Consider the following 14,084-nt stretch of genomic DNA (forward strand, 5'->3'; position numbering starts at 1 on the left):
TGGATAACATTACATCTACTGTACATGTATAAAGTTTACTTGTACAAACCAAAGACATTGTGCATATACACACAAATAGGAACAAATGGGTATTTTTTTTAAAGAGGGATTTTCAAGGAAGTAAGGAAGCAATGCATTTTCAAGGAAGCAATGCATTTTCAAGGAAGCAATGCATTTTCAAGGAAGCAATGTATTTTCAAGGCTTTTGTGAAGTATCTACACATTAGTTTGCTTTTAGGGTTAATGTTTAAATAATACAAATAGGAACAAACCTGACGTTTTCCGTACATTTAAAGACAGAGTGTTTGCCACACTGCTAGAGATGCTGCTTTTCACAAAGTCTCCTTCTTTTAAGGGTTTAAACCCCTGTGGTATTGGATCTGGCTTCTGTTTTTATCAACTGACCTCATCAGCTCCATGACTTATTGGAATGAAAACCACCGTCACTTTGCAGTTTCCTTTTCACATGCATTTGCTTTGTATTTACCATGCTCTGCCATGCTTTTTTTAAAACTTTGGACTTTTCCACATTTTATTGTGCTACAACATGGAATCAAAATGGATTTAATTAGAAGTTTTTGCCACTGATCAACACAAAAAAGTCCATAATGTCAATGTAAAAAATAAAATCTACAAATTGTTCTAAATTAACTACAAATACAAAACAGAAAATAATTGATTGCATGAGTATTCACCCCCTTGAGTCAATATTTGGTAGAGGCACCTTTGGCAGCAATTACAGCCATGAGTCTATTTGGATAAGTCTCTACCAGCTTTGCACATCTGGACACTGCAATTTTTGCCCATTATTCTTTGCAAAATTGCTCAAGCTCTGTCAAGTTGGATGGGGACCTTTGGTGAACAGCAATTTTCAACTCTTTCCACATATTCTCAATTGGATTGAGGTCCGGGCTTTGACTGGGCCACTCCAGGACATTGACCTTTTTGTTTTTAAGCCACTCCAGTGTGGCTTTGGCTGCATGTTTGGGGTCATTGCCCTGCCGGAAGATGAATCTTCTCCCAAGTCCCAGGTCTCTTGCAGACTTCAACAGGTTTTCCTCCAGGATTTCTCTATACTTTGCTGCATCCATTTTGCCTCTATCTTCACAAGCTTTCTAGGCCCTGATGCAGAGAAGCATCCCCATAGCATGATGCTTCCACCACCATGCTTCACGGTAGGGATGGTTTTCTTAGGATGATGTGCAGTGTTAGGCTTGCGCCAAACATAGCGCTTAGCGTTGAGGCCAAAAAGCTCTATTTTGGTCTCATCAGACCATAGAATCTTCTTCCACTTGGTCTCAGAGTCTCCCACATGTCTTCTGGCAAACTCTAGCTGAGATTTGATGTGAGTTTTTTTCAACAATGGCTTTCTTTTTGCTACTCTCCCATAAAGGCCAGTTTTGTGAACCACCCGGGCTATTGTTGCCGTATGCACAGTGTCTCCCAGCTCAGCCGTGGAAGACTGTAACTCCTCTAGAGTTGCCATAGGCCTCTTGGTGGCCTCCCTGACTAGTGCCCTTCTCGCCCTGATACTCAGTTTATGAGGACGGCCTGTTCTAGACAGATTCACAGTTGTGCCATATTCTCTCCATTTCTTAATAATGGACTTTACTGTGCTCCGGGGGATATTCAATGCCTTGGAAATATTCTTATATCCTACCCCTGATTGGTGCTTTTGAAGAACCTTCTTCCGGATTATCTTTGAATGTTCCTTCATCTTCATGATGTAGTTTTTGTTAGGAAATGTACTAACCAACTGTGGGACCTCCCAGAGACAGGTATATTTAACACAGGTGGATTCCATTCAACTAATTATGTGTCTTCTAAAGACAATTGGTTGCACCAGAGCTTATTTAGGTGTGTCATAGCAAAGGGGGTGAATACTTATGCAATCAATTATTTTCTGTTTTATATTTGTAATTAATTTAGAACAATTTTTAGATTTTATTTTTCACTTTAACATTATGGACTTTTTTGTGTTGATCAGTGGCAAAAACTCCTAATTAAATCCATTTTGATTCCATGTTGTAATACAATAAAATGTGGAAAAGTCCAAGGGGGTGAATGCTTTTGAGAGCCACTGTACCAGACCAAACCTCTCTGGGATTTACACTGCTTACCTATGCTTTACTGTGCTTTATTACTTTTAATAAATAATACTTTTTGTTCTAGCTTGTACAGCGTGAAAAAGTTGGTTCACATCTAGCTTGTTATGTGTTCAGCAGTAAAATACTGTATGATTCCGACTGTAGTGCCCAGATCTATAACAACTTTAAAACCAACACAAGAATGGTATTTTATTATTCTGATTACACATTTCAGTGTATATCAATACATTTTAATTGATTTAGAATAAGGGGAGATATACATCTATCTGCAAGCTAAAAGCAGAGAAGGATTTAGACTTATTCTGCACCAAACACATCATTATCCGTGGTTAAAACTCAATTCGTAAAACCTGAACTTAAACATTGAGATCATCTTGGAGTTTCCTTTGGATTAGATGGCATATCATGTGAGTTCATTTTACCCATGCAGCACTTGAACCCTTTTCATTCCAGTATTTGCCTTCGGATCAGGCTCTCCGTTCGCACTGAAGCATGTACTGCTGGTGATTGGAACGTAACTACCAAAGAAATAATAAACATGGAGACTCAGGCTCAGCAAATATCAATGTTTGATGTCACTGACATTTAAATGCGATCCATTCCCTTTTTAGAACCAAGCGTGTAACCTTCATTAAAAAATGATGGGCTGTTGTTTTTCCATGTAGCTATTCTCAATTGGAAACTGCCAAAGCACTATTCTTAACTATAAAAGACCAAGTCTCAATGGCATGCCAATCTCCGAACAATCCTGTGCATGGAGGCCATTCTCAAGCTGCTTTCACATTGCCCTTTCAATTGTCTCAGGATGCATTGTGAGCATGATGCAGGGGTTGCCAACCACCCCACCAGTCCTCTCAGCATGGGTCATGTGCCTCAGGAAGACTTACATTAGGGTTTTACTGGACTTAAACCTGAAAAACATTTGGCAGATGGTAGGGCCCACTACCACCTGCTACCATCCATTTTAAGTGCACAGGTTCAGTGTCAGCTGAGGAGGGACTCGTTATATAAATCTGTTGTATTTGCAGCTCGTGTAATTGGCACCCTAGGGCCTGTAAAGGCATGACTTGGGGGCCCCCCCGTCTCAGAATCCCTGAACACTGAATCCCTGACAGTGGAGAAGCAGCTGCAGACATGTGGAAGGAGGGGCTCATTCAAGTCATTGTTCTTCAGTTTAATGAGAGAAACTACTTTTAACTTAAAGGATTCGGGAAAACCTGACTTCTGAGAACGTTTATTTTTTTAAAGGCATACAGGAGGTTATTATACAGAAAGATTATATATATATATATATATAAACATTGTGTATATATAAGTTCATCATAGTGAATGCACAGTTAAGTGTAATAAAGATTTGTGGAAGAATGGTAAAGAATAGGTAAGCATTGCAAAGAATAGGGAGATATGGTAAACATATTAATAAACATGGCAAACTAAGGTAAACTCTGGTAAACACAATATAACCATGGGAAAAGCATTGTAAAAGTACAACAGTACTGTGGTGAACCGTTATAAGGGAATATATGCATAAGCGTGCAATATATTACAACAAGTATAAAAAATATATATTATACAAAAGTTAAAATGCCTAACATTTCATTCATTGGTAATAAAACATATCTATTAGTTTTAAATATGATGCTATATTTTCTTAGCACAGAATCTGCAAGCTGTATACGGGTGTCATTTCTTTGTGTGCTGGTACAGTAGAGCAGAGTCCCACTTAGTTGGTATTTTGGCAGATTTTCCATGGATTAATATTGCATCACTATCATTTTTGGACTATGTATTTTCAGTTTTTAATGTTCTGATTGCGGGATCGGTTGCTCTGTAAAACCTCCTAAAGTATTTAATGCAAGTTGACTACTGCCATCTGGAATATTTCCTTCTGCGTGTTGAAACTGCAAAGCTTATGTAAGTTTTGTATCTGTCACAAGTTGGGCAAGGTGGCTGGTTTGATGTGAGTACATAAACTTGATGGATTTTTTTAACATTTCACTAAGTGTTGCCAACAAAGTGGATTCAAATCACTGCATCACACCAGCTCTGGAACTGCCCTCATATCACCACTGTTTAATGCAGGTCTGTCTTTTTGTAATGCATTGCAGATTTATAGTGTGTTGCCTGCAGTAAATGATGGCAATGCTGTTAATCGTGTGGCTCCCATCTGCTGAACTGACTGAGGAGCTTGCTGTAGAGTTTGTGTAGGCTTGTGTTTTATACATTCTTGCATAATACACAGTTATAAAACACTGGATAGGTTTGGAGCCCAGATGGAATTTTCATTGCCTTGTATAGTTGTATAAATGTGTAAACAGAAGTGGGCAATACAGTCCTCACTGAAGTGCAACACTCTGTAATTACAGCTCGTCTGCAACTCAATTCAGATAACAGTTGCAGTTATTTTGAAACTTCTTTAAATATTAAGCAGGATTTTATGGTATATAGTAAAACCTGTGTACTCCAGCTGCTCTATAAACTGGCAAACTTGTGGGTCCCGATCAAATCCCTATTGAAATGAATAGTGGGATACCCTCTGCAATCCAGAACCTGTCTATTCTGGAGTCATGATTTCTAAGTCTGTTCCACCTAAATTCAATGTAAATCTGATGATGCGGCACTGGGTCATGTGATTTAAAACTAGAACGTTTAAAACGTCAGACATTCTGAAAAGAAAAAATCCTGTTGAAAAGCAACATGGAGAAAAGCTGAATGCCAGCAGAAAACGACTGAATCCCTCATGCAGCACAAACAAGAGAATGTCTTTCTACAGGAGTGGTTTAAACCGGCTCGAGCTAACAACAGGGAACTATTTTGCTGGGCATTGCTGTGTTTGAAGTTTGCTTAGCCGTTATTGTGTTTATTTTACTGTGCACCATATGTGCAGTAACAAAGCAGTTTTTTTAAGCACTCAAATTTATTATTTCACAACAACTCTAATCCAGCACACTGTCTAATCCAGCACAACGTCCGGTCCCAAGCAACGCCGAATTGGGCAGCTTTTACTGTCGATTTCTTATTTCCGGAATTGTGCTGCATGAGCATGAACTTTAGAATTTTTTTTTTTTTTTTTAACAAAAACATAACATCCCTGGGGGCATAATCTAAGGGGAATGTCATTATCAGAGTGAATGGACTGTAAGCATGAAATAAAATGGATGGATGACAAAAAGTATAATTATGTCCAGATATTCAAACTGTTTGGCAGTGAAATTGTTCATGCAGAAAATGACATCCAATGGTTGTGTCTGATAAGCAGTTTTTCAAGGTTCCACATAATCAGTAGTGGTAGTCACTGCTGAGGCTGTTAACATTGATTGTAACCTGACATGCTTTACCAAACAATAGTTTATGTTTTAATCCAAAATGTTTTTCTTAAGGTTTTCACAGTAAACGGTGCAACGAGTTTACAAGGACCAGTCTTCAAAGTGGATAAAATGTTTCAACAGAGCTAAGAACGAAAAGTCTTTTAGGAAGCAGAAAGTTGCAGTCAATGCAGACCGTCTTTATAGATCGGGGCAAAACCAGCTTCTCTAGTCCTCTTTCTGGAATGCATCTGCAGGTACTGACAGCAAAACAGAACAATGAATATTGTTTTCTTTGTACATTTAAATCTAAAATGCCAGTCCCTCTTAACTGGCCCTGTGGTTTAGTATGGGCACAGCTGAACAGCAATTTACCCTGTGACTGCTGGTGTTGTTCTGGCCCTCCATTAGTGTTTACCAATCCACACCCCTGAACCGTGTGATGGGCAGGGTCACTCACGATGCTACAAGTGGGTTCACACCCCTGAACCCTGTGATGGGCAGGGTCACTCACGATGCTACAAGTGGGTCCACACCCCTGAACCCTGTGATGGGCAGGGTCATTCACGATGCTACAAGTGGGTTCACACCCCTGAACCCTGTGATGGGCAGGGTCACTCACGATGCTACAAGTGGGTTCACACCCCTGAACCCTGTGATGGGCAGGGTCACTCACGATGCTACAAGTGGGTCCACACCCCTGAACCCTGTGATGGGCAGGGTCATTCACGATGCTACAAGTGGGTTAACACCCCTGAACCCTGTGATGGGCAGGGTCACTCACGATGCTACAAGTGGGTTCACACCCCTGAACCCTGTGATGGGCAGGGTCACTCACGATGCTACAAGTGGGTTCACACCCCTGAACCCTGTGATGGGCAGGGTCACTCACGATGCTACAAGTGGGTCCACACCCCTGAACCCTGTGATGGGCAGTGTCACTCACGATTCTACAAGTGGGTCCACACCCCTGAACCCTGTGATGGGCAGGGTCACTCACGATGCTACAAGTGGGTCCACACCCCTGAACCCTGTGATGGGCAGGGTCACTCACGATGCTACAAGTGGGTCCACACCCCTGAACCCTGTGATGGGCAGGGTCACTCACGATGCTACAAGTGGGTCCACACCCCTGAACCCTGTGATGGGCAGGGTCACTCACGATGCTACAAGTGGGTTCTTTTCCTGTTTCTGTTTTCCTCTCCCCTTGGTATTGTGTGATCCATTCCCTACCCTTATTGTTGTTTTAATGTACATGTTTAATGTTAGGTCCACATTTGATCTACTTTAAACCTGTACTGGATTTGCCTGGTTAACAGCTGAGCCACCAGCAGCCAGACTGTGAATAAGCAAGTCATCCTCCAGACGGGTGGCACCAAAGTTAATTATTCAAGAAGCGTGTCGTTCATCAAACAGAAGCAATGAGCTGGTTCAAAAGAATAGCAATGACAGCATTTCCAATCTCAGAAAGGCTATCTTTTCTCTCTGACTCAGACCTATTGATATGAGCATCATTCTCTCAAAGGGGCCTTTCTCTCCTCACCCCTTCACATCTCTTGAATTCAAACCAAAAAAAATAAACTTTTTCCATTTTTGGGAAGGGCAGTGGTTTCCTTTTGGAAACCTCAAGAACCCATTTGTCACGAGGTGTGAACAGGAATGTTTTTTGCGTGTTTCCTGGGGTCATCTTTCAGTTTTTGCCGGCATGCTGCACCACACGTATTTACTGCTTCAATTCCTGCTTTGCATCTGTTTGTCCAGAAATAAAAACAAATGGTCATGTAATCCGAAAAGGAAAACAACTTTAGCAACAATCTGTTCTCCACAGTACACCTCAGACACTGCCACCATTTATCTGAACATTAATAAAGAGTCTAATTATCTGCTACCCGCATAACACAGTATCCTTTCTTTCGCTCTCAGAACAACTAAATAAGTCACCAATGAACCGGACAGCTCACTGCATTGCAGTACACACACATACACATTCCCTGGACACTTGATAAGAACCTGTATCTAACATGGGGTTGGGCGAGTTTGCCCTGATCACAGCTTTGACATGGCGTGCCACGGACTCTAGGTGCTGTAAGGTGCTTTAAGGAATGTTAATCCATTCAGTCATTCTAATTCCATACATTTTGGAGAAAAAGGCAGATGATTGTGATGCCAAGTGCGTTGTTTCATTTCATCCCAAACATGCTCAATAGGATTGAGATCCGGGTATTGTGCTGGCCACGGAAGACACCTCAAGACTTTCGCATGCAACTCCAAACCAAACCAATCACCTCTTCAAAAACAGACAACATGTTTTAATGAGTGGTGCTCCAAAGCTATTTATTTACTACCAATGAAAGCAGAACCAATTATAGCTGCCTTTTTAACCGCAAAAAATCGTGGTTCTGCAATGGTGATGGCCACTGCATATATTTGAAGGCATTTATGTAAGCTGCAGAACATGTCCTATTACTGGTAATACCAACTTGGAAACACAGACAAACCTGCAATATGTAGCATACACTGTGTGCAAATGGTCTGTCTCTCACTGTCTCTCTATCAAAAAGTAGTATATTAATCAGTACTGAGGGGCGGAGCATGTCTTGTGTGGCCAGCAATATTAATAAGGAAGTTTGTAACGAAACATACTAGATGGTAATATGGCGGAATGAGAAGCATGCAAAATCAAACTATAGAAGGCTGAGAACTGAACAATTCATCAGTAGCCTTCCTGCCTGCACTCCCTCGATAACAGAATTTCCATTTGAATTGCCCAAGCTTTGTGCTCATCGTATATAGGAGATGTAAGAGACCAACCCCTGTTTTTGACTAAATACAATAAGACAAGTCGCAAAGTTCAGAATTTAGACAGGAACCTGTCTGGTAGTTGGAAGCTGTGTTTGAAAATATGTATTACACGCATGTGTACTATACAGCAGAAATAAGTGCCGAGTAGTACACTTTTTAGGGCACTTTCAACCCTGCCCATGCCCTTATAAAAGTTTCCTATAGTAAAAGCATAGTGAAAGTATGGTGAAGCACAGGTAAACATTGTAAAGAATAACAAGGTATCATAAAGCATATTATTAAACATGGCAAACCAGGGTACACTATGAAGAAAGCATAGAACAACATAAAGCAAAAACTCCAGTTTAAGCTACCTTCAAGCAGAAGTACCCTTATGAGAGCACCCCTTTAAAAACTGCTCTCCTGCCCAAACAGGAGAGGCCTCCCCCAGTATTTCCACCAGTATCACAACTCCCCTCAATCAGAAACAACAGTCTGCACAACCCTTTAACATGTCTCCAGAACAGCTTGAGGTTCCAATATAATACAGTCAAACACATATTAAGATCACCTGTTAAGAACCAACCACCTCATTACTACAGCTGCAAATCACCATAATGTTTAATAAGCATGCTAATTACCCATATGCAGCCCATCGAGCAGTCATTACAGAAGGTTCCACTGTATAATGACAAAGTACTTCATTTTATTTGGTGCTTTTTCTTCTCTCTCCCACAATACATAAATGAAAAACGAAGTAACAGATGTTCACCAGCTGTCTGCGTTCTGGTCAAGCACATTTGCTCATCTGGGTAAACATTTTAAAAGGCCTTATTAATGAGGTTACAAATTATATATTTGACATGCACACGTGCACATCTATTTTGTATTCCTAATCTTGTTTTGTATTGCCTGTAGCAATTTGGATATGTTCATAAAACACTTTACACCAGTTTGAAATACCCAAACAGTTAAATAATTTACATATTTTCGATTTGTGGCAAGGTCAACTTATAGAAACAGTGCAATCAATCAAATTAAACAGTCAGCAATAATTTCAGATTGACTTCACCTAATTACTTTGTATAACTCTTGTAAATTAAGTTGTTTAGCTTAATTGACAGCATGTGTGAATTTGAAAAAGTGCTGTCCAATCGTATTGGATACATTATTTTTTTATTATTAAAAAAACCCGCTGACAACCAAAAGTGGAGTCTTCAAAATCATAAAGACTGTATAAAACACTTCAGACTGTAACCGAAATGCTTCACAAGTCCCAAATTGCAACTACTGACAGCACCATCAATAACCAGCACTTAAGGCCTCAACCTGCAGCCTCTATATATGCGATCTGCTAACCATTTACTTTTTTTAAAACAAACCATCTGATAAGAATGGCAACATGGTAAAACTGCTTTTTTCTATCTACTCAAAACTAAATTAGAAAATTGGAACAGTTTGGTCAAAAAGAAAACTAAAATAACAACAACGGTTAAGCAGTTCAACAAAGTGCTAAAGAAATGGTCTAAACCAGGGATACCCAATCACAGTCCTGAAGTGCCGTTCCACTCCAGATTTAATAAGTACAATTAGATAATGAACTATTTCAGGGTCTATATACATATTTATAAGAAACAAAACAAAAGAAAAACAAATAAGTGGTACATTGTACCTGAAAAACCGTAATTCCTGTTCTCAGAGAAACACAGATCATGTTTTTTTTACAGGAATCCTCCTTTATAAGGTGGCCCTTGATACCACTTATAGTTGTAACAAGGTATAGTCATGGCTCCCATTTGTCCCATAATGCCATTCCACTAGCACTTTTAGTCTTGATGTAAGGTGGAAAACAAGTAGCTCCCTGTCATAGCTATGGCTCCAGAATATATCGTTACAAAGGGGATGCACTGTATTTGTTGTGTTACCTTTAGTGCCTATTTAAAAACATCAACTGAGGGGGCTCCCGAGTGGCACACCCAGTAAAAGCACTCCACATGGAGTGCAGGATGTGCCCTATAGTCTGGGGATTGCAGGTTCAAGTCCAGGCTATGTCACAGCTGACTGTGACCAGGAGTGGCACACAATTGGCTGAGTGCTGTCCAGGTAGGGAGAAAGACAGAATACAAGGAGGTTCAATGACTTGCTCTGGGTCACACACAGTGAGTCCATGGCTGAGCCAGGATTTGAACCCGGGACCTCCTGGTTACCAACCTTTTTCACACAGACTCCTATACACTACACTTCTGCCTCAACTCCCTTTGCTCTCTCGCCTCTAGACTGGTTCTACCTCTGATCGCTGTGTGTTCTGGCGTGGCTCACCCTCTGCCTCTTGTTCTCTTTCGACAGGTGCCCCCCAAGGGTCCTGGGACCCCTCCTGTTTTCTCTCTACATCCACTCCCTGGGTCCCCTCATCCCCTCTCATGGCTTCTCATGTCATTTCTATGCTAGTGATGCCCAGATCTTCCACTCCTTTCCCCCTCTGACTCAGACAACTCCGCCCATATCTCTACCTGTTTTTCGGCCATCTCCTCTTGGATACACTGGCATGCATCATCTTAAACTCAACCTCTCCAAATCAGACCTTCTTTTCTTACCCCCTGTTCCTCCCCCACTGCCGATCTCTCTATCTCTATTCCTTTTGAATTCCCCACCCTCTCTCCCTCCTCATCCACCAAGAACCTCTCTGTCACCCTCGATCCCTCCCTCTCCTACTCTCAGCGCATCTCTACTCTGGCACGCTCCTGTCGCTTCTTCCTCAGCAACATACACAGAATTCACCCATTCCTCACCAACTACACCAAGCAGCTCCTAGTTCAAGCCTTGGTACTATATTGCCTTGACTACTGCAATTCCCTCATGGCTGGCCTCCCTGCCTCTGCTACCCATCCGCTCCAGCTTATACAAAACTCTGCTGCCCGCCTTGTCTTATCCATTCTCTCACACTACACCCCCGCTCCGCTCTCTGCACTGGCTTCAGTACCATCTGCAGTCCACAATCCAGTCTGCAAGCCACACTCCAGTCTGTAACCAGACATTGCACAAAAGTCAAAGTTCACCTGTACTGTATGCATTCACCCACCTCCAATATTTCCCTGACAGCATAATATATTCACAGCCTTCATTTTCAGTCTACATATCTTTAAAACCTCTCTCTCCATTCCTTTGCATAAACTTCCACCTTTAGAGAGCCTGAGGTCTGCCTGCCCGCAACCCCAATCAGGGCTGACAGACAGACAGAGTCCCAGTTGAAACTGTTTTGGTATTAATCTGCTTCTGATGTAAATGAACAAGTCTGAATTAAAATTACATTCAAGTCAATCCCAGTGAAGCATGGAAATGTGGCATTAGATATAAAACACAATGCAACCACAATGGGCCCAGGATACAGAGGATTATGAAGTCATCAGAATTGCTTCACCGAAGGTTTTATTATTATTAATTGGGGTTTACTGTGAATTCAAAATGAAATATTTAATGGAACTGAAAACAAAAGGTCACCAGCTCATCACATCCATTTGCAAATAACTTCACCATCAAGAATTAAATCTGTAGATTAAAAAATAATTTCCATGAAATACGGTAATCCTAAAACAGCATTTCTATTCCTTATTGACTCTGTCAGTCTTCCCTGCCTATCACACAGAACGTTTAAATATTTATTTTTTTAAAGAGAAATTTCCATGTTTTAACTTTGTCAAGCAGGTGTTTCTTTTTTTTTTCCTTAAGTTATTTAAAGACTGGAGAATCAGTTTAAAACTGCCCCTGTGTGCCATGCCAGATACAACTCCACAAAACATACGTATGTTAAAAAAAAAAGGATGGTTAAAAATTGTATTCATGTGTTGGACACCATGTGGGGAGAATGTAGGGGAATAATATCTCAGTAATTATGGGAAAATTCATTCCCTTAAAAAAAACACTGCGGCAATATCATTGCAAGACTGTATAAACCACATCTAAGAAACAGCACTTCACATTTTAAACACATTTGTTGTGTGTATCTCAGTGTATTTGCAAATCAATTACCAAAAGCATTAAAATGTGTTTCAAATAAAATGTTTGTTTAATTCTTTAGAATGGCAGCAACAGCGATGTTGACTCAGCAGTACAGTAGTCTTTATACTGTATTGGTGCTGTTTGTAGTAATACAGTATACTGCAGTATACTGTAGTATTTTTGTATGATACAAAGCAACAGTGTTGTGGGACCACCAATGCAATCACTATCCTGGTGACATTCCACAGGTTCACCAGTAAATCAAGTCGAAGTTGAAAAGTGCATTGTCCACATGTGTCTGTGAAAGGTTAAGCAAATACCACCCTTAAAAACTCTAACAAATATGTGGGCTGATAGAAACCGAAATCCTGGCGCTTACAGTGACCAGCGTGTATGCTCTTTATTGTATTCTAAGAAGTAGGAGGCGATTTAGGACTGATAAGCATCAGACCCTAATTGCGATGTTAAGACCATACAACATAAATGTTCACAATAAGATTACGCACTAATTGAATACATTAACACATACATACAAATAAATAAATAAGAAAAAAATCACAAGCCTAATCTAGAAAATCCAGAAATGTTGTGATACATAAAACACCATTATATCGGAATGTTGATACAGGCTAAAGAAGAATAAAATAATTCGCTCCAGATTCAACTGCAAATTCGTGCTTCTGTCAGCCCAGTTCTGGTGGTTTTGTTGCGTGATTATCCTGGATATTGTCCGCGGCTACGTGGGGATGGTTAATAGCTAATGCCCACTGCTGTGCTACGCTATCTGATATTATTCAAAGCTTCCATCCCCATTGGCACGCTTGTAATACCCATATTATTTGACCTACCTGTTTATCGAGAGTGTCTTTCCCCACTGCTGACACTTTTGGCGCAGGGACCGTCTCGCAGGTGCTCCCCTCCAACAGATAGATCCCAGAAGGTCTGGTGCTCTGTTCGTTTTCGAAGTAAAAGAGGATATTTTGGTAGAGCGCGAACCACTTTTCGTGCCACCTGCTGTTTTCGGCAGTTTTTTTGCTCAGGTAGCCTCGTTTGGTCCCCTCTTTGCGCGCAACGACTGATAGGTACAAAGCATGCCCTTCATTATATCTCACAGTTTTCTGCATTTTCCCCCGGATTGATATTAAGAGCGATTAGCTTTCCACCATATCTCCACTTTTTCCTTGAAAAAAAAGCAACAGCAAAGAAGAAAAGAGGAAGCGAGTTACAAAAACAGGGTCCAGAGATTGCCAGGGCGCACGGAAAAGTTGCGAATGCTGAACCGCAGCTCATCTGCCGTCCAGCTGCAGCGATCTAACGAGTGTTGGGTTATAGCCATTCCAGTTGACATATAAAACGCAAAAGGAAAAATTATACCTTAGATCCAGTGAACAGAAGGTAAAACAGAATCACGAGGGAGATCAGCTTTAATCGGCTTTGACACCAGTTTAAAGAGCCAGGTCTCTCGTCCCCGCTGGCTGGTTCATCTTCTGTAGATCTCAATTTTAGGGATGGCTGTCCGGTTCTGCAAAACAGATTTGCATTGCTAGAAATAAAGGCGGAGCCTGGCCGCTTGTTCTATTTAAATGTTCAGGGTTTTCATTATAAAGGGAAATTTGCTGTTAAATAATCCGCTCTCTGTCGGTCTCTGACTCTCCCTCTGGCTGCGCTAGTAGTATTACAACTGTTGATTAAAAGCTCCACTCCAGTGCTGAAGCCCCCTCTCTCACTGCTGCCGATTGCACGTGTGTGTACTCTCTGCAGTTTTAAAATCTGATGACACTATTTTACTTGGTTGCGACTTGGATTTGTATTATCAGGCGTATAGAAACCAGAGCACATATAACTTGTAGTAGTGCATTTACACGAAATTAGGAACATATATTTTACACTATCT

At 40.9% G+C, this 14,084-nt stretch overlaps 1 protein-coding gene across 3 annotated transcripts in view; it reads right to left on the reverse strand.

The window, feature by feature from the left end:
- The window catches only part of LOC121306372 (ras-specific guanine nucleotide-releasing factor 2), an 81,278-nt gene extending 67,424 nt beyond the window's left edge, over positions 1 to 13,854 (reverse strand). For all 3 annotated transcript variants that reach the window (XM_041238145.1, XM_041238138.1, XM_041238130.1), the window contains exon 1: positions 13,039 to 13,854. In XM_041238145.1, coding sequence (XP_041094079.1) covers positions 13,039 to 13,314 — 276 coding nt within the window. In that variant the 5' untranslated portion in view covers positions 13,315 to 13,854. The remainder of the gene's footprint in view (positions 1 to 13,038) is intronic.
- Between the last annotated feature and the right edge of the window lie 230 nt (positions 13,855 to 14,084).

The sequence above is a fragment of the Polyodon spathula genome, chromosome 2 (assembly GCF_017654505.1).
Source record: "Polyodon spathula isolate WHYD16114869_AA chromosome 2, ASM1765450v1, whole genome shotgun sequence".
Lineage (NCBI taxonomy): Eukaryota > Metazoa > Chordata > Actinopteri > Acipenseriformes > Polyodontidae > Polyodon > Polyodon spathula.